This window comes from Ziziphus jujuba, chromosome 8 (genome assembly GCF_031755915.1).
Source record: "Ziziphus jujuba cultivar Dongzao chromosome 8, ASM3175591v1".
NCBI classification, from domain to species: domain Eukaryota; kingdom Viridiplantae; phylum Streptophyta; class Magnoliopsida; order Rosales; family Rhamnaceae; genus Ziziphus; species Ziziphus jujuba.
In genome coordinates this window covers 21,301,625-21,320,191 of record NC_083386.1, presented here as the reverse complement: position 1 = coordinate 21,320,191, position 18,567 = coordinate 21,301,625, and the positions used below count along the sequence as shown (strand labels likewise).

The following is an 18,567-nucleotide window of genomic DNA, read 5'->3' as shown; positions in this document are numbered from 1 at the left end:
AATATTACAACTGCAGTAAAAGAAGAACAAGGTACTGCGCGAACAAATACAGCGAGGAAGATCAAGTCCGCTCCGAGTGAACACCGACAACCTGGTACCTAGAGGAACGGAATTTAAGAGTGTGAGATGCTAATCATCTCAGTGAGCGACCCTACTACTATACCATATAATATCACAGTAATAAGTATAAATAATAATTATTTGGAAATAATATTTTCTCTCAAAACCCTTACAATTCTCTCAGTTGGAAAGGTTCCCCTTTTAAAACAATTTCACAAAACCCTTTATCCATATTCCCCGAAAACCAAGACATCAATTAAATACCAGAAGCGGTAACAATTATATTTTTAATTCCAATTCAGTTTCCAAACATTTTATTTTTAAAACACAGTTCTGAAAATCATTTGATGCACCCACTATATACCAGTGGCGCCAACAGTACCCAGCGTCCCAAGGTACCGCCAGACAGGAGGTTATAGAAAGAAACCGGCATACGGTCGCGTGGCGTCCCACTGCGCCGCTGCTAATCTGGTGTCCCGGCCAATGGGGGGTGGCCGCCCTCTCCGATGGCATCCACAGGACACCCTCATAATATCAACCGCGCGCTACTCACACCCACCTGCGCGCTAATCATATCCGTGTGCACAATATCCATATCACATATACCATATCACATAATCAGAACACCAGTACGTGCACGGTGCATCTAAAAATCATAAAATCCACAATTTAAATTATAAAACAAATTTCACATTTTTCATAAACATAGCGGGCATAATCCATCCGCTTGAACCGGGAAATTCTCCACAATTTCCTTATAATTAATACCATAAATCCCATGATTTTCAAATCCACCAACTCCCAAATCCATCAATTCAAATATCCACATTTTTTCCAAGCATAAATAATTTCTCGAAATATCATAATCAAATCCCATAATATTTTATGGGCATATTTCATAAAAATTGAAATCACCAACATAACCAAATATTTTCCTTGAAATATTTGAAAATCAAATCGTACCCAATTTACCATTAAAACCACACCAATTTCAAAATCCTCAAATCCATAAAATAATTTCACATGGCATACTTTTATAAAATGCACATTTTCTTAAATCCAATAAATTCATAAATAATTCTACAATAAATCCAATAAATATTTGGCACATAGAAATTAAATTCCAAATATTTAATTCACACATAATATATTCATCAATTAAATTCCCCAAATTAATTTGAAGGTGGGTCACTCACCTTGTGCACGTATCTCAATCAAGATCCTCCGCAGGATCGACTCCGCTACTTGCACGTGCACCTAAAACATCCACAGTACCAAAACCACAAATATTAATATTTTATTCGGGTAATCCCCAAATGGGTACCCGGGGAGCGAACACCAAACGATAACTAAAATTTACGAATTATATACCGAATCGAAGCTCGAGTGATGCTAATCACAGATCCGGTCTTAATTTCCGATGATCGTACCCGACGGGGTCGGAATTTTATCGGGAAGCTTTTCGGGTTTCGGCTCCGCAATTCTCCCAAACCGTCGCGAATTGGTGGAAACGGAAGTCGGATTTGGGTTCAGGAGGTCGAACACTGCGGACTGGAGCTGGCCGGAATTTTCGGGGTACTCGCCGGAACAGTAATTTCCGGCGGGCCGCCACGTCACCGGCAACCGTCGCCGGAACAGTAATTTTCGACGGTGGCCGTTTGCTGTGAAATTTTGCAGATTTGTAGATCGTGAGGAGAGCAATCCAACGGGACCGACGGTGAGCAAACGCTCCGATCCCGGCGCGTCGGTGGTCCGATGGCCGTGATTTTTGGTGGGTAGGCCGGACTTGAGGAGAGGATGCTGGGTGTATGGCGCGTGTACTGTATATCGGCCGGAATAGTGCCGATTCGCGGTGGCCGGCGGTGGAGGGGAAAAATCGCCGCCAAACTTCGGACGTCCGATCCGGGCGCGTCCGGCGGCCGTTCGCCGTGAAATTTGGAGGTTTTGCCGGAAATGAGGTGGGCAAGCTTTCTGTCCGGCACGTGTACAGTAACTCGGCCGGAACAGTGGCAAAATCCGGTGGCCGGCGGTGGCTCTCTCTCTCTCTCTCTTTCTCTCTCCTCTCTCTCTTTCTCTCTCTTCTCTCTCTTTCTCTCTCTTCCCCGAGTGTTTTAACAAATAAAACCCCTGCATGACACTGTTCATGCCACGTGGACCAATCAGAAACTGACACGTGGCGTTTCACTGTTCACCGACCCAAAAAAAATATTAAAATAATACGGTATCCGGTAAACTTCAAACGTCCATAACTTTTTAACCACATGTCCGATTTAAGCGTGCCGCTAGTCTATGAACTCGTATCGACGAGTACTTTACAACCATACAAGAGTCAACTCACAATTACATCACAAGAAAAAGTCAACTCCCGGCACCTTTTAGACAGTTTACACTTCAACTTGTTTTGCCCATAACTTTCAAACCGTAGCTCCGTTTTCGACGTGCTACTAGTCTACGAACTCAGGGCGTCATGCACTTCGCCACGGTACCCTGGTCAACTCGAAATTCCCACCGAGTCAAAAAGTCAACTTTTGACCCCTTCGGTCAACGGTCAACGGTCAACCTCGGTCAACGTGCACGGATTTCGGTGCGATTCGGGACGGGGTGTTACAACCAGGTTCAACTCTTAGCAAACTTTTGCAAGTTTCAAGTTTGCTAACTGGAAGCACTTTAGTTCCCATATCTGCTGGATTATGTGCTGTTGCAATTTTCTCCAAGCCAATAACTCCTTCATTCACAACATCTCTTGTGAAATGGTACTTCACCTCAACATGCTTTGTTTGATCATGATAAACCGGATTTTTACACAAATGAATTGAGCTTTGACTGTCTGAAAATACAGTAACTTCACCCTCTAAAAGCTTCAATTCTTGTAGCAAACCTTTTAACCATAAAGCCTCTTTCATAGCTTCTGCAGTAGCTATATATTCAGCTTCGATTGATGAGAATGCCACCCTTGGTTGTAGCCTAGACTTCCAGCTGACACAATTATTGCAAAGTGTAAATACATAAGAACTAGTTGACCTTCTTCTATCTCTGTCACCTGCATAATCAGAGTCTACATATCCTTTGAGAACCACACCTTCTTTGCAGTGACTAAACATTAAGCCAACATCACAAGTCCCCTTAAGATATTTTAGAAGCCATTGAAGAGCCTCCCAATGTTTTCTTCCAGGATTTGCCATATATCTACTAAGAACACTGATTCCATGAGCTAGATCAGGCCTTGTATAGATCATAACGTACATGACAGACCCTATTGCACTTGCATAAGGCACATTACTCATGTCTTTTTCTTCTTCTTCGGTTTGAGGACACAAACTGGCAGATAGCTTGAAATGATTCCCAAGTGGTACATTTGTTGAATTTGCAGCACTCATTGAAAACTTAGACAATATTTTCTGAATATAACTTTTCTGATTCAAGAAAAGCTGATTCTTCAATCTGTCCCTTTCAATACTCATGCCTAAAATTTTCTTTGCTGGTCCAAGCTCCTTCATGTCAAATTCAGCCTTCAACTCATCCTTAATATCCTTGATATTCTTCATATTTTGACCAGTTAATAGCATATCATCTACATATAAGAGTAAGTAGACTGATTCATGATAGTTTTCACCTTTGTAGTATAGACAACTATCATAGCTGCTCCTCTTAAAATCAACTTTTAACACATAAGTGTCAAATCTCCTATACCACTATCGAGGAGACTGCTTCAAACCATATAATGATCTCTTCAGCAAGCAAACCATCTCCTTATTTGAGTTTGAGACCTCAAAACCTTCATGTTGCTTCATATATATAATCTCATCAAGCTCACCATGCAAAAATGCTGTTTTCACATCAAGTTGTTCCAGCTCCCAGTTGAAATGAGCAACTAATGATAAAATCATCCTAATAGTTGTGTATTTCACCACAGGTGAGAAAATTTCAGTATAATCTATCCCTTGTACCTGTGTGAATCCTTTGGCAACTAATCTTGCCTTAAATCTAACTGGATCAGCACTTGATATCCCCTCTTTCACTCTAAAAATCCACTTGCAGTCAACTACTTTCTGAGTTGCAGGTTTAGGAACCAACACCCATGTCTTATTCTTGTGTAAAGACTCCAATTCTTCCAACATAGATTTATACCACAATCTAGAATGCTTACTCTTCATAGCTTCAGAATAGGACTTAGGTTCCTCATCAGCAAGTTCCTGAAAACATACTAGAGCAAACATAGTGGAGTTAGAAGAAATAAATTTGACAGGGGGTTTTACCACTCTCCTTTGCCTATCTCTGGTCAGCTGGTAATGCTGTAGAGGATTTGTACTTTCAGCAATTGATTCTTCTTCAGTTTCTTGACCTGGTTGCTAATTTTCAGATTCTAGAAGTTGTGTTTTAGCTTCAGCTTCCACTTGGGTTGTTTGGTCCTCCTTTGCCTTCATATGGCTCCACCTCAAACTGAACTGACTTATCTTTGGTGGAAATTTCAATCCCTACAGCTTTATTACTCAAGCAAGGCATAATATTTTCATTAAAAATAACATCCCTACTTATTATGGTTTTAAAACCTTTCAAGTCTCTTGCCCACAGCCTATAGCCTTTAACTCCCTCGGGATAACCTAGAAAAACACACTTCAATGATCTAGGTTCAAGTTTCCCTTCACTTTGATGAGCATATGCTGCACATCCAAAGATTTTTAACCTAGTATAATCTGCTGGTTTGCCTGTCCACATTTCTTCAGGAGTTTTGAATTCTATAGCTGTTGATGGACATCTATTAACCAAATAAGTTGCTGTCATAATAGCTTCACCCCAAAATGGTTTTGGTAGACCAGAACTTAGCAACATGCACCTAACCTTGTCTAGTAAGGTCCTGTTCATCCTCTCAGCAACTCTATTTTGTTGAGGGGTATAACTAACTGTTCTATGTCTAAGAATTCCAATTTCTTTGCAGAAATTGTCAAATTCTAGATTACAAAATTCTAGCCCATTATCAGTTCTTAACACTTTCAATTTTTTCCCTGTTTGGTTTTGAACTAAAGAGTGCCAATGTTTAAAATTAACAAAAGCATCACTTTTATTTTTTAACAGAAAAACCCAAACTTTTCTGGAAAAGTCATCAACAATTGAAAGAAAGTACCTGTTACCTCCATGTGTAGGTGTGCTGGCTGGTCCCCATAAATCTGCATGTGCATAGTCTAGTATTGAGGTAGCTTTATGTGTTCCTAGCTTGAAACTCAACCGATGTTGCTTCCCCAATATGCAGTGTTCACAAAATTCCATCTTGCTGATTTTGTTCTTGCCAAACAGCCCTTGCTTGTTGAGAATCTACAGGCCTTTCTCACTGATATGTCCCAATCTTCTATGCCAAAGTTGGGTTTCATCTGGACTTGAAGTTATAGCTGCTGCATTAGTTCCAGTTACTATTTTTCCTTGTAGAACATACAATCCATTTCTCTTGAGTCCTCTCATGACAGTAAGAGCACCTTTGCTGATCTTCATGGACCCATTTTCAGACTTACAACTATAACCAGATTCATCCAAGACTCCAAGTGAAATGAGATTTCTTTGCAGCTCAGGAACAAACCTTACATTGTTCAAGGTCCTTATCACTCCATCACTCATTCTAATAGGAATATCTCCTATTCCAGTCACATTACAAGCTTGATTATTGCCTAACAGCACTTGACCACCATTTAAGTTTCGAAAATTAACAAACCACTCTTGTCTTGGACACATATGAAAGGTACATCCAGAATCCAAAATCCATTCTTGACTGGTTTGATCCATTGAGATAGCCAAGACATCTCCAATGTCATCCTCATTGCTTACTACAGCAGCATCTCCATTTTCAGAATGTTTCTCTCTATTTTCTTTATTTATCCTCTTGTAGCAATCTTTAATGAGATGACTTTCTTTCTGGCAATAATAACACTTCCTTCCTTTGTTTCTTGACTTAGATCTAGACTTGTCTCTAGATTTGCCTATGAAACGGTTATTATAGCCTTTTGAAGTTCTAACAGGATTTCTTCCTCTAGTAATCAGACCTTCCCCACTAGTGTCTGGCCTCTCAATCTTCATTTCCAACTCTTTTGCTCTCAACGAATTTATGACAATATCAGTGGTCAAAATCTCTCTTCCATATTTAATTGCATTTTTAATATCCTTATAACTATCTGGAAGAGAATTTAATAAAATCACTGCATGATGTTCATCAGTGAACTTTTCATTACAGTTGGCCAGATCTAATCCCAATTTGTTAAATTCATCAAGATTCTCTTCTAAATCCTTTGAATGATTCATCTTGAAACCAAAAATTTTTTCCAGCAAGTATATTTTATTTGGCAGTGATTTAACAAAATATAATTGCTCTAATCTACTCCAGATTTGAGAAGTGGTCTTAGAATCATTTACCTTCCTCAAGATGCTGTCAGACAGATGTAAAATGATGGTGCTGTAGGCAATTTCATCCATGTCTTCTCTTTGCTCTTCTGTGAGACTCTCTGGAAAAGACCCATCTATGGCTTTGGCCACTTTTTGTTGCACCAGAACTGCTTTCATCTTCTGCCTCCATAAGAGAAAGTCTCCTTTCCCATTAAAGACCTCTAACTTTACCTTGGAACCCATTTAGCTTGCTGGTTCGTCACTTAGGAATTTCATCAAACAAATGGCAGGCACACGTTTCTTTCTTGTGAATGAGTATACAAGAATGCTCTGATACCACTATTGAAACTTAATTCAATACAGAACTCATCACAGCAAGCATATAGAAAGAAACAAACAAGAAGAATCACACAAAGAACACGCAAATTTTACGAGGTTCGGTCTAGAAATGACCTACATCCTCGGTGAACTCCATCCAAGAAGTTCTTGCACTATGAACAAAACAGATACACCATTGCAGCAGTTTCTCTCTTGATTTTACAGATTCTCTACACCCATAAACCACACCAGAAACCCCTTTACAACCTCTCTCTTTCTCACAAATCACTCATCCAGAATGATCCTAAATAATACCAAGAGAAAGAGAAATACAAAGAGAAAGAGGCTACAAGAAGAAAAGAGAAAACCAGAAGAAAAAACTTTGATCGAGAACTAGCTGCTTCTATCATCTATTTTCTGTTTCTGCAGTTAAACCATTATTTATAAACCTCCAAAACAGAAAACTAACCGCTGACTCATTCCAACCACTTCCTTAAATGCAACGGCACCGTTTCACAACTGATGCTTATAAGAAACGTTAACTTTGACCATCTCTCAATTGAATCACAACCAGCAGACTATTTCAAAGACTAATCTACATATCACACACAAGGCTAGATATAGCTTATGTAGTACATGTATTAAGCTAGTTCATGCATGTGTCAAGTGAAGAGCATATAAATACTGTGTATCGAATCTTAGAGTATTTGAAGAATGCTTTAGGAAAAGGTTTGCTATTTTCAAGGGTGATACATTGGATATTGTAGGGTATAGGAACTTTGACTGTATAGGAACTTTGATTGTATAGGAGATCAAAGGAAATTTAGTCATTTTAAAAAGTCAAAAGTAGAAGGCTGTGGTAACATCCTTCACGTATACATGTATGTGATTTACTTTGGCTAAAGAATATTTTAAAATATTTAGGGTTTAAGTATTGAAAGCCTATGGATTTGTATTGTGATAATAAGACAGTCATTGAAATTACACACCTTCCCATACAATGTGATCATACTAAACATGTGGAAGTTAATGGCAACTTCATCAAGGAAAATTTGGATCAAATAATCATTTAATTTTCATATGTTAAGTCAGATGATCGATTAGCGGACGTACTTACAAGTGTTGTATCCACAAAGATGTTTAATACTTAAATTAACAAATTGGGCATGATAAATATCTATGCTCCAACTTGAGGGGGAGTGTCAATATGAGGTGTTAATGCCTAATTATTATAAATAATTGATTATTCTTTCTAGGATCGATTAATAAGTAACTAGTTGACTATTAGAAATAATTGTAATTTATGTTATTTTTTATTTTTATTTTGTATAAGTTTATATCTTTATATATCTTTTGGATAGAGAAGAATAATATAGCACATAAATATTATTTGAAATTCCTTTTAGTTTATACAATTATCAAATTATATATAATTTTATTGAAAGTTTATATTATCACAAGAGAACTATATTATTATTATCTATATGACTTGTTTAAGGTATATCAAGTGACAAATGTTAAAAATTATTACATTCCTATTAAAATTTTAATTTAAAATTATTAAATAGAATCTCAGCAGTATGATTTAGTATGTATCTTCTATTGTAAATTGAAAAATAGTTAATAGTAAAAGAGTTCTGAAAATATATATATATATATATATATATATATATGCAATATTACGAAAATAGTAATTTATGTAACAGATATACCGTCTTGACACTACTAACCTAATAGTTGGTAGACCCCAATATAAATTGGTTACACAGCAGGTACTGAAGGAGTAAACAGTTGTATACCATCCCACTTTTGGAGTTGTAAAATGAAAGAGTTGTTGACTAGAGACCGGCATCTACCTTGGGTTTCTAAATCACAAATATGATATCCTCATAAGTCATATCCCTATTCGCGACAACTTTGATGAAGGAGTCTAGACTTCCACCATCGGTAAAAAATAATTTATAAAAAAAAAAAAATTGGGTTCATAAAGAATATTAGCATGGTAAAAAATCTACAATCATATTGGTAATCGGATTTATTTATAAGAGTACATTTTTTAGATGATATTGGAAGAAATTATCAACAATATATCTCAATGGATACAAGTTTACATGTTTTCACTTACACTATCAGGGAAATGAATAAGGATATTTTTACACAATAATCGAAATAGGCATTTCTCTACTAGGTAGGCGTGTAAATTAATTATGGGCACGGTACACCAAAATAAGTTGAATTGGAAACCTATCTTCTTCACGAAGTAAGTTCTCTGAGAAGTGACCTCAAAATATCACAGGCTGCCAGAAACAGAGGCATCTTTGTTCTGACTCTCTCAACTCAGAAGGCTGAAATTTCATCAACTATACCAAGCAATGAATATATCTAATATTTTAAAACATATATGCTAAACTATACTATATTTTTACATAACACGGCAAATATAATTTATAATTTAATCCTTCAACACTATCTCATTCGAAAAGAGAGTATCTTTGCGGCTAGCTTGTTTTGCTTTTTGATGCTGACACCTTGTTTTATATATATAACTATTTTTTCTGTGACTCTTGTTTATGCAGACAATCATAAGAAAATAATTAAATTCATCAAATTACAAGGCAAAGTTTAGTCCCTGTCGCACATGTATAGGAGCTAGAATATTATATTATTCAATGAAATATCAAAACGAAATATAAATAGAATAATAAAAGGAAATTAAATACCTCATATAGCCTCAGTTATTTTTTTTTTCAGTTAACATTACAAGTCAATAGTATTTGGAAAGCCGGATTCATCTTCGTCAACATATGAATTATAAACCATTACCAAAAAAAAAAAAGTTTGAACTATAGACATGAAGGTGCAATCACAATATAGTTTTTACAAGTGTGCCAAGCATACAAATACTTATATAATCTAAATTACTGTGCCAATTAAGTCTTGAATAATTTCACATATAATAAGAAATAAAAATTTTATATTCTTGGCACTAGCTTTCAATAATTTCCACTTGTTTTCATTTGATCTACTAATTGTAGTATTAATTAGCACCATTACTTCTCTAAAATTTGTAAATGCTGTAATATTAAATCAAAATCTCCGCACCGTAACATTATAACAGTTAAAGTGCATGTGTACAGCTCATGATGAGATTTTCATTCCAACAAAAAAGATATAATGAAATTGGAATTTTGGTTAATATAATCTTGTAGTTAAAAATCATGGTGAAAGTTTTGGACAAATGTGCATTGTGTACAAACTTAGGAGTGTAGTCCAATTTCGATGCTATAAAGGTTAAAATGCAAAAATGTTGAAAATACATTGGAAATTGGTGCTAAAAAACAAACTATAAAAAATTTGCTAATCGAACCCTAGAAAACAAGAGCATGTAATTGCCATTTAAAAGTGAGACAAATTGAGATAAAAAATAAAAACCAAAAATGAAAGATTAGGGAATTTTCCCAAAATACAGCTTTTATAAATCTTATCGAAAAAAATAATAATAAAAAAGTTTTAATTAAAAAAACAGAAGAAGAAGAAAATGATAATGGTTCCAAATTCCAAAACCAATGTGCGCTGAGACCGGTCTGTAATCTTCACTGAGCAGCAATCAATCTATCTGCTTTTCTTTTTTCTCTACAAGTGTAAAAGAAAAAACCACAAAATATAAATATAAAAAAAGCGCACCTCTCCACCGCCCTCATCCACCATTAACAGAGATGTTATTCAAAATCCACCTCTAGACTTTCTGTATTTTGGACTAATCAAGAACACTGAACGAGGTAGAGGTTGTGGTCTCCATCTTTCCCCACAACCAGTTTTAAAGCCATCCTTTCACCATACCCTATGGACCAAGACCAACAACACTCTCTTCCATCTGATCCTTCCCTTCCACCCCAACACACAAACAACAATCAAAACGACGACCTTTCTTCTTCAAACGCAGCAGAACCAACCACCATCACCACCGCCTCTGCATCATCATCATCATCAAACACCACGACCAGAAAATCCAAAGGCAAAGGAGGTCCCGACAACAACAAGTTTCGCTACCGTGGAGTCCGACAGCGTAGCTGGGGCAAATGGGTCGCCGAGATCCGAGAACCGCGTAAACGGACCCGAAAGTGGCTCGGCACTTTCGCCACCGCTGAAGACGCAGCGCGTGCTTATGACCGTGCGGCCATTATTCTCTACGGCTCTAGAGCTCAGCTTAACCTCCAGCCCTCCGTCTCTTCTTCTTCGTCTTCCTCTTCGTCTTCCACGCGCGGCGGGTCGTCTTCATCTTCGTCTTCTTCGTCTACTCAAACCCTGCGGCCATTGCTTCCTCGTCCATCCGGGTTCGGACTCACTGCTTATCCATCTTCAGCAGCTCAGCCAATTCCTTTAATGGCGATTGCGGCGGCTTCCTCGGGATTCGTACCGTACGGTGGTGTTGGGGGTTACCCAACTACTTCTGCTTCCTTACTGTGCCCGAATTCGCTGCTGCAGAATCCACAGCAGCAGCTTATGGTGCAACAACAACAAGAACAACAGTATCATCATCATCATCATCATCATCAGTATCCACTCTCTGATGGAAATGAACATCTAGTTCTTAATAATTGTGCTCATCATGACCCTACCACCACCACCACATCGTATCAGAACCCTAATCACAACCATCAAAATCAATTTCAATCTGAACAACAACTACAAAATCATCATCAGAACTGTTCTCTGGATGATATTAATACGCTGGTGGGGATAGTGGACTCGAGCTTATCTTTTTCTACACAACCAATGGTTGCACCGGTGCAGGTTCCGGATCCGATCGGGTCGGTTAATGGAGCTGTATCTCCCATGATGTGGCCGTTGATCAACGATGAAGATTACACGCCGAGTTTTTGGGATTATGGTGATCCTTTCTTATTCGATTTCAAAGGCTTTGATTGATTAAAAAAAAAAAAAAAAAAAAAATTCCTACACTGGATTTGCTTGCATGCAACTCTCAATCCTGGGGGTTTGTTGAAACTTGCTTGCTTGTTTGCTTGGGCTCCAAAAGGGTTTTCGGCCGATATTGGAGTGAAGAATTTCAGCTTATATATAAGATGGAAGAACGCATCGCTATTGATCGAAGTAATTAGCGATCAGTGATTCGAAGCAGTACTACTACTACACTTGGTGTGACTATATATATAGAGAGTGAGAGAGAGAACAAGTGATTGCTATGGAAATGATGTTGTTCTGTTCTGTTGCATGCGGTGTTGGATTTAAACATGAAGGAGATCTCAAGGGAAGGTTAGCTTAATTATTATACAAGGTAATGAAGGTTTCTTTCATTCCTTTCATGGAGTGTTTGGATATGGGTGGTTAATTTTCGTCATTTATTTTAGGGTTTATTGGAATAGTTTCTCTGGTTTGAGGCCCAAATTAATAAAAGATTATTACTCAGTATTGTCGAGTAATGAAAGAATATTAATGTATTTTTCTTAAAGCATATATATATATATATATGTTGGATTTTTTTTTTTTTTTCTTTTTAAGCTGTGGAAGGGAGATCTTGATGGATTTTTTTTTTTTTCCCCTTTAAACTGTTGAAGGGAGATCTTGCCGCGGTTTTTGGTTCAAAGTGTTCAAAGGGTTCCACTTATTAAAGAGTTTTTTATTTTTTATAGTTAATAACTAAGGTATATATTGCCATAATAATTACATGTCTTGTTTGCATGATGCTTGGTTGTTGGGAATAGTTATGTCTTCTAATTTCTTTTTGTTGAGAGGGTGAAGGCTAGCTTTGAAGAATTTGTATTCCTTGTACTGATCAGATTTATTTCCTTAAATAATCATTAGAAATTATGTATTTTTTTAGATTATAAATCATTAATAATGTTTCTACATATCAACTTAACCCCGCAAAGAAAAATGTTACTGTATATCAACTAATTCATATTACCATCGGCATATATATATATATATATATACATACATAATTATACATGTTCTCATATTGTCCTTGCACTGTAATTATTGGACCTTTTTTAAAAAAATTTTTTTTTCCCAATAATGGAACATGTTTGCTGTTGCGTGGGCTTTGTAATGAATTTTAAGCTTTTCATAGCGACTAGAAAGTTCGATACACAAAACACAATGGTTTAATTATACGATTTGGTGCAATTGTGGAATGTGAATTACATTTTAAGTCTCATAGAGTTCCAAAATATACAAGGATATACTTGTTGCTTCTTAAAAGATGAAGCAGGGGAGATGCTAGACACACTTTAAAGTACGTAGCGAATCTTATTCGACTTGAAAATCTTATATTATAATATTTGAAATGTTTAACTATAAGGAGTTTTATATGATTTATATTTGATAGTCTCTTTCTGCTAAGTGTCTAGTGCCGGCTGATGTGTAATCTGTGAGATATTTTATCGGAATTACATGTAATTGGTGCTGGTAACGACGTCTCGCAAACTAAGATTATATATATATATATATATAGATGTTAACCATTAAAAAGTTTATATTTGTGATGAGCACTGTTAAGTCTGTTCTGCTTTATATAGTTAGTGTGTCCAGAGCTGTGATTAGTTAGAGTTTGATAAGTTTTAGAAATCCTTGTACATGTAATAATCTCTAGATATTGGAGAGTGAGAATCTCAACGCAGCCTCACAGGATAGGAGTAATTAGCACTTCCTGATCTGTTTCCTTTTCCAGAAATACTCTATTGCATTTCCTTAATTTGGGGTTAATTTGCGTTTTCATTTTACTATGAAAAAAGTTATAAATGCATTTTTATACCTCTAGTTGAGAAAGAAGCACTTCCTTTTTCAATTTATAACACTGCACTTTGGTCGAGTATGGATATATTTTTACGGTGGTTAGTAGTTTCATCTCACGTTATTCCCATGTGATCAATATTAAAATATAATTTGGTTTGATTTGTTGCAATTTAGGATCTGTAGTTTTAATTTGTTGTAATTTAAGGTCTTTAGCTTCAAATAGTTACATTTTACTACATCTAATCGTTAACCAAGATTGTTTATGGAGGGAAAATTTGATTGGACAAAAATGTAACAAATTACTACTTGAGAGCTAGAAGTCTTAAATTCGAGGGTTTAAAGTACAACTTTAACTATAGTGTTTTTTTTTTTTTTTTTTTGGTAAAGACAACTTTAACTATAGTTGCATAAATGCAATAAACCCCGTAATATGTTTGCTTAACCCTGCTCATAATATCAAACTGGTGAATCTTGGGGCACCTCAACGGTTCTTGAGCATAATTCCCCAACTCATTGTTGACGTCCACGTTATTGTGTGATTGTTCAATTTATATGGATATTTGTGTTTTCATGATCTTTACATAATTAATTGTGTATATCTATGTATTGGAAGTATAACAATTTTGGCCTCCATATTTCTTGCTTTTGAATAATGAAGGAGATCGGGAATGACTATCTTACTGTTGGAAGTTACCTAGCCATTTTAGACCAAAATGCATTTTAATATCTTCATCTTACAGAGTTTTCGTTTAGGAGGCGGTTAAAAAAATTGACATTTAATACTCTTTGTTACCAAAACCTTTAAATTTTAACTTTCCTTTTGAAAATTTGTCATGAATTGATTTTTCTGACTTTTTTTTTATTTTTGTAATTTCTAAAATTGTTTTGAGAAATTTTTTTTTTTAATAAAACCTGAAAAATTAAAAATCACTGTTTTTTTCCGTCTCTTTCTATCGTCCTCTTCTTCTTCTTCTATCTCTCTCTTCTCTCTCTAAGAAAGAACACCAACAACGGCGGACTATGGTGTTGCAATCTCACTATCCCAAGGTTGAGACCTCTCTCACACCTTCGATGATGACTCCGACAACAGTCCTCCAAGCATCCCGAATCTCTCCTACAGCACTGGCACAGGAGCCATAGGAGGATCATCATCATCATCATCCAAGCCGATAAAACCAGGTAGTGCCGGACCAGACGTTGCTTTTGGAGGTCTCGAAGAAACAGAAAGGTGACCACCCAGTTCCAAAAAAACACATTAATTTGAATCCGCTTTTTGTTATTGATACCTTGGAATTCATATTTGAATGCTATACAAACAAACTAATTAGTTTTCTAAATCTTGTTTCTTCCAATTAAAGTACCAACAGATCTCTCAACTTGAATCATACGCATACGACGAAAATATTTTCCTTTAAAACCATCAAATGCCATTGTTATTCTATTTTGGCATTCAATTTGAAGAAAATTTGCAACGTCATAGATAGAAATAAAGCCACTAAGATCTTGAAAATTATCAAATGGGTTTTTCTTGGCAAGCAAAAACATATAAAACCAAGATTGCCATAGCCCACCAAAAAAAAAAAAAAAAAAAAAAAAAAAGCCTTAGGAAAACAGTGCTAGAAACTAGCTGGTGAATGAAGCACACAGACAATGAGGGGAAGTATGTGAATGTCGGATCAGAGTGTATTTTGGGTCCTTTGTGGGTTATTCTCCATCATCGATAATCAAAGAGAAGAGAGAGAGAGAGAGAGAGAGAGAGAGAGAGAGGGAAGAAAAAGAAAACGGTGAGTTTTGGTATTTTAGGTTTTATAATTTTTATTTTATCAAAACAATTTCAGAAATTACAAAGAAGAAAAAAATCAATTTGCTGGTCACATGAGTATAACATGATCAATTTTAAATGGAAAGTGTTAAAATTTCATAGTTTTAGCAATACAGGATATTAAATGCTAAAATTTTTTTTGTAACCCCTGAATGAATACTAGTTGAAAATAGAATGGACAAAGGTACATTTTGGAAATTTAGCGCAAATGGTGAGTATTCTGTAAAGACTGGCTACTGGGAGGCTCGAATCCTGGGTATTGGAAGTAACATAAGCGGTCCAAGTGATCCTCAAAGCAGTAAGTGGTGGCGGTCTCTATGGCACCTGCAAGTTCCCAATAAAGTCAAACTGTTGATATGGCGTGCTTGCAATGATGCGCTCCCATGTTTTTCTTTATCAGCTTCAAGGAAAATATCTGACAACAAAGAGTGTTTGCTTTGTTCTAAAGAAGAGGAGAATACTTTGCATACCTTTTGGAGATGTAGATATGCAGTCCGTATCTGGAAGCATTTTGATTTCTATCCTAATTATAAGCGAATTGCTTTTGATTCCTTCTCTGCATTATGCCAATCTATAATCACAGAGCTGTCGGATTTTCAAAATGAGAGGTTTGTTTGGACATGTTGGAATCTGTGGAATAATAGGAATGCGTTTTTGCATGGTAATTTTGTTAAAACAGAACCCCAGCTGATGGACACTATCTCTCATCTACATGTGGAGTATAAGGAAGCCTTACAACCACTGATTCGTCAACGATTACATTCCGGAGATCATTGTTGGTTACCACCACAACCTGACAGCCTGAAAATAAATGTGGATGCTTCTGTCAAAAAGGAAACTGGCAAATTTGGAGTTGGCGTGGTTGTGCGTAATGCTTCTGGAATACTTATGGGAGCCCCTGCTGAGCCCTTTGAAGCTTCTTGGTCAGTTAAACATGCTGAACTTATTGCTATTCGTGAAGCACTGAGATTTTGTATTGATATGGGTTTTCACCAGGGTGAAATTGTTATTGACTGTAGAGAAGCTCTTCAAGCTGTTAATTCTCTTCCAATGAATACCCAACTAGATCCAGACTATTTCTTAGTAGAATCTCTGCAGGAGATCTTCTCACTCCATTCGGGTTTTATTGGCTCTTTTGCATCTAGGGAGGCCAATAGAGTGGCTCAGTGTATTGCACAATATGCTACTGGTTTAACTCATTATGAGTCATGGCTTGAAGTTGGTCCACAGTGGCATACTACTGTGCTTCAGGCTGATATTTGTAATTCTTCTTTATAATTTAAAGTTATGATCTATTTCTCTTCAAAAAAAAAAAAAAAACAAAAGGTACATTTTGGCCGCTATTCTATGTGCGGTTAGACTGATAATGTTTGAGCTAGTCAATATATATTAAATTAATGGGTGTATTTTTATAGTAGCATAATATTAGTTAAGAGCCATTTTTTTTTTTTTTTAATATAAGCTTAGAATATTGTCCAAGTAAACGGTAGCTTTAAGGTAAAAAAAGAAAAAAAAAAAGAAAAAGAAAAAAGAAAAAACCTTTGCTAACATTTCATTTGCATAAATGACAATGAGGGTAAATGATTTTCTTATTTCGGAGGACTAAGATCTTCTATTTCCAATTTGTTTTCTCCAATCTTGCGCCACCACTAAATTACTGCCACCTGATTTAAAAACTCTTCTTTGTTTATTTCATTCCCTCACTGCTTTTTTTCCCATTTACTGCTAAATCCAAAATAAGCGTGCCATCGATATGAAAGAACAAAACCTAAAGCACTGCACTGGATTGGAAGCTTCTTCCTAAGAAGAAAAATAGAATTTAAGGAGGAAGCATGGCTTTTTATATGTCTATATATATGTGTGCGTGTGTCTATATATATATATATATATATTCATATATGATATTATTTTCATTTTTAAGATTTGCCATCTTCTTTTCCTAAAAAAATGAAATTAATTTCCAAGTCTATGCAAAGATATAGATCCTCTAGTGATAATGAGTTTTTTTGTCCTCTTTTACAAAATTCAGATTTGCGTTCCACTTTCTTTTGCACACATGGTTTCTATGTTCCCATTATTCACAGTCATCATTCTCCATCAATCCAATTCAAATATCGATTTCGAAGGCTAATGTGAAAATGCGCTTTTCAAGATAAACCCTAATCCCCTTCTCCATAAATTCCCTTTATTGCATATATTTTACAAAAATAACTTCTTTGGAATTAGAATAATAGTAGAGACGTGATCTAGTCTATCAATTTGTGATTAGTTATCTATCAAGTGTATACTTTGGTTTATATTAAATTACCCTTCTTCTTTCAATGGGTGATGTGACGATTAGTATGGCTGGGTGTAAGGTACTGGTAGACTACCTTGAATCCAATTCTACATCATTCGAGTATAGATTATGGGATAATTCAAATGTAATAACAGTAACTCTCATAAAACCGAGGTCTTTTCTGAGTGGTTGGCTTTAAAGTTCGAAAGAACGCTGAAGTTAAGCATGCTTGGGCAATAGCTATCTTAGGATGGAGGGCCTCTTGCGAAGCTTTGAATAAAAAACCCCATAAATAGTGCAATGACTAAATTGGAAACAATATCAGCAGAAAGTGACAGGCATGCTAATGGAGGTGAGATGTTACAAATGGTATTAGAGCCTGTACCGGACCAGAAATATGCCAATGAGGACACTAGAGAGGTGGATTAATGACTAATGTGGGTGAGTACAGGTCACTGGTAGGCTACCTGGTGTTCAATTCTACATCATTCGAAAATATAACATGAGATGATTTAAATGTAATAATAGTTACTCTCATAATGTTGTAATTCTAGGATGGATGATCTCTTGGGAAGCTTTGAACAAAAAATCCAATATCGAGTGTAGTGGCTAAATTGGAGACAATATTTGTAGAAAGTGATAGGTCCACCTGTGGAGACAGAGTGTTACAGATGATATCAAAGCCCATACTCGGACAGAAGTGTGTCAGCAATGATACTGGGTCCCATGGGGTGTGGATTGTGATGACTAGTGTGGGCAGGTGCAGGGCACTGACAGGCTACCTGGTATCCAATCTCACATCATCCTGGTGTAGATCAAAGAATGATTCAAATGTAATAATAGTCACTCTCATAATGTCATGGCCTTTTCCAAACGATTGGCTTTAGGGATCTAAAGAACTAGGTGCAGATTAAGGGATGATTTAAATGTAATAATAGTCACTTTCATAATCCTATGGCCCTTTTAG

General features: G+C 36.2%; 2 protein-coding genes across 2 annotated transcripts; both read left to right on the top strand.

Moving 5' to 3' along the window:
• Positions 1 to 10,426: 10,426 nt before the first annotated feature.
• LOC107404421 (ethylene-responsive transcription factor ABI4) lies at positions 10,427 to 12,205 on the top strand. Its single transcript, XM_048470429.2, has one exon. The coding sequence runs from the start codon at positions 10,588 to 10,590 to the stop codon at positions 11,671 to 11,673; it is 1,086 nt and encodes a 361-aa protein (XP_048326386.2). The 5' UTR covers positions 10,427 to 10,587; the 3' UTR covers positions 11,674 to 12,205.
• Positions 12,206 to 12,336: 131 nt separating this feature from the next.
• LOC132804961 (uncharacterized) lies at positions 12,337 to 16,627 on the top strand. The gene is made up of 2 exons (XM_060819465.1): positions 12,337 to 14,728; positions 16,002 to 16,627. Exon 2 carries the CDS (start codon positions 16,013 to 16,015, stop codon positions 16,598 to 16,600), a length of 588 nt encoding a protein of 195 aa, XP_060675448.1. The 5' UTR covers positions 12,337 to 14,728; positions 16,002 to 16,012; the 3' UTR covers positions 16,601 to 16,627.
• Positions 16,628 to 18,567: the final 1,940 nt, after the last annotated feature.

What these genes read in the sequence shown, in the direction of transcription:
- LOC132804961 (XM_060819465.1), top strand. Translation starts at nt 16,013, where the DNA reads ATGGACACTATCTCTCATCTACATGTGGAGTATAAGGAAGCCTTACAA.
- LOC107404421 (XM_048470429.2), top strand. Translation starts at nt 10,588, where the DNA reads ATGGACCAAGACCAACAACACTCTCTTCCATCTGATCCTTCCCTTCCA.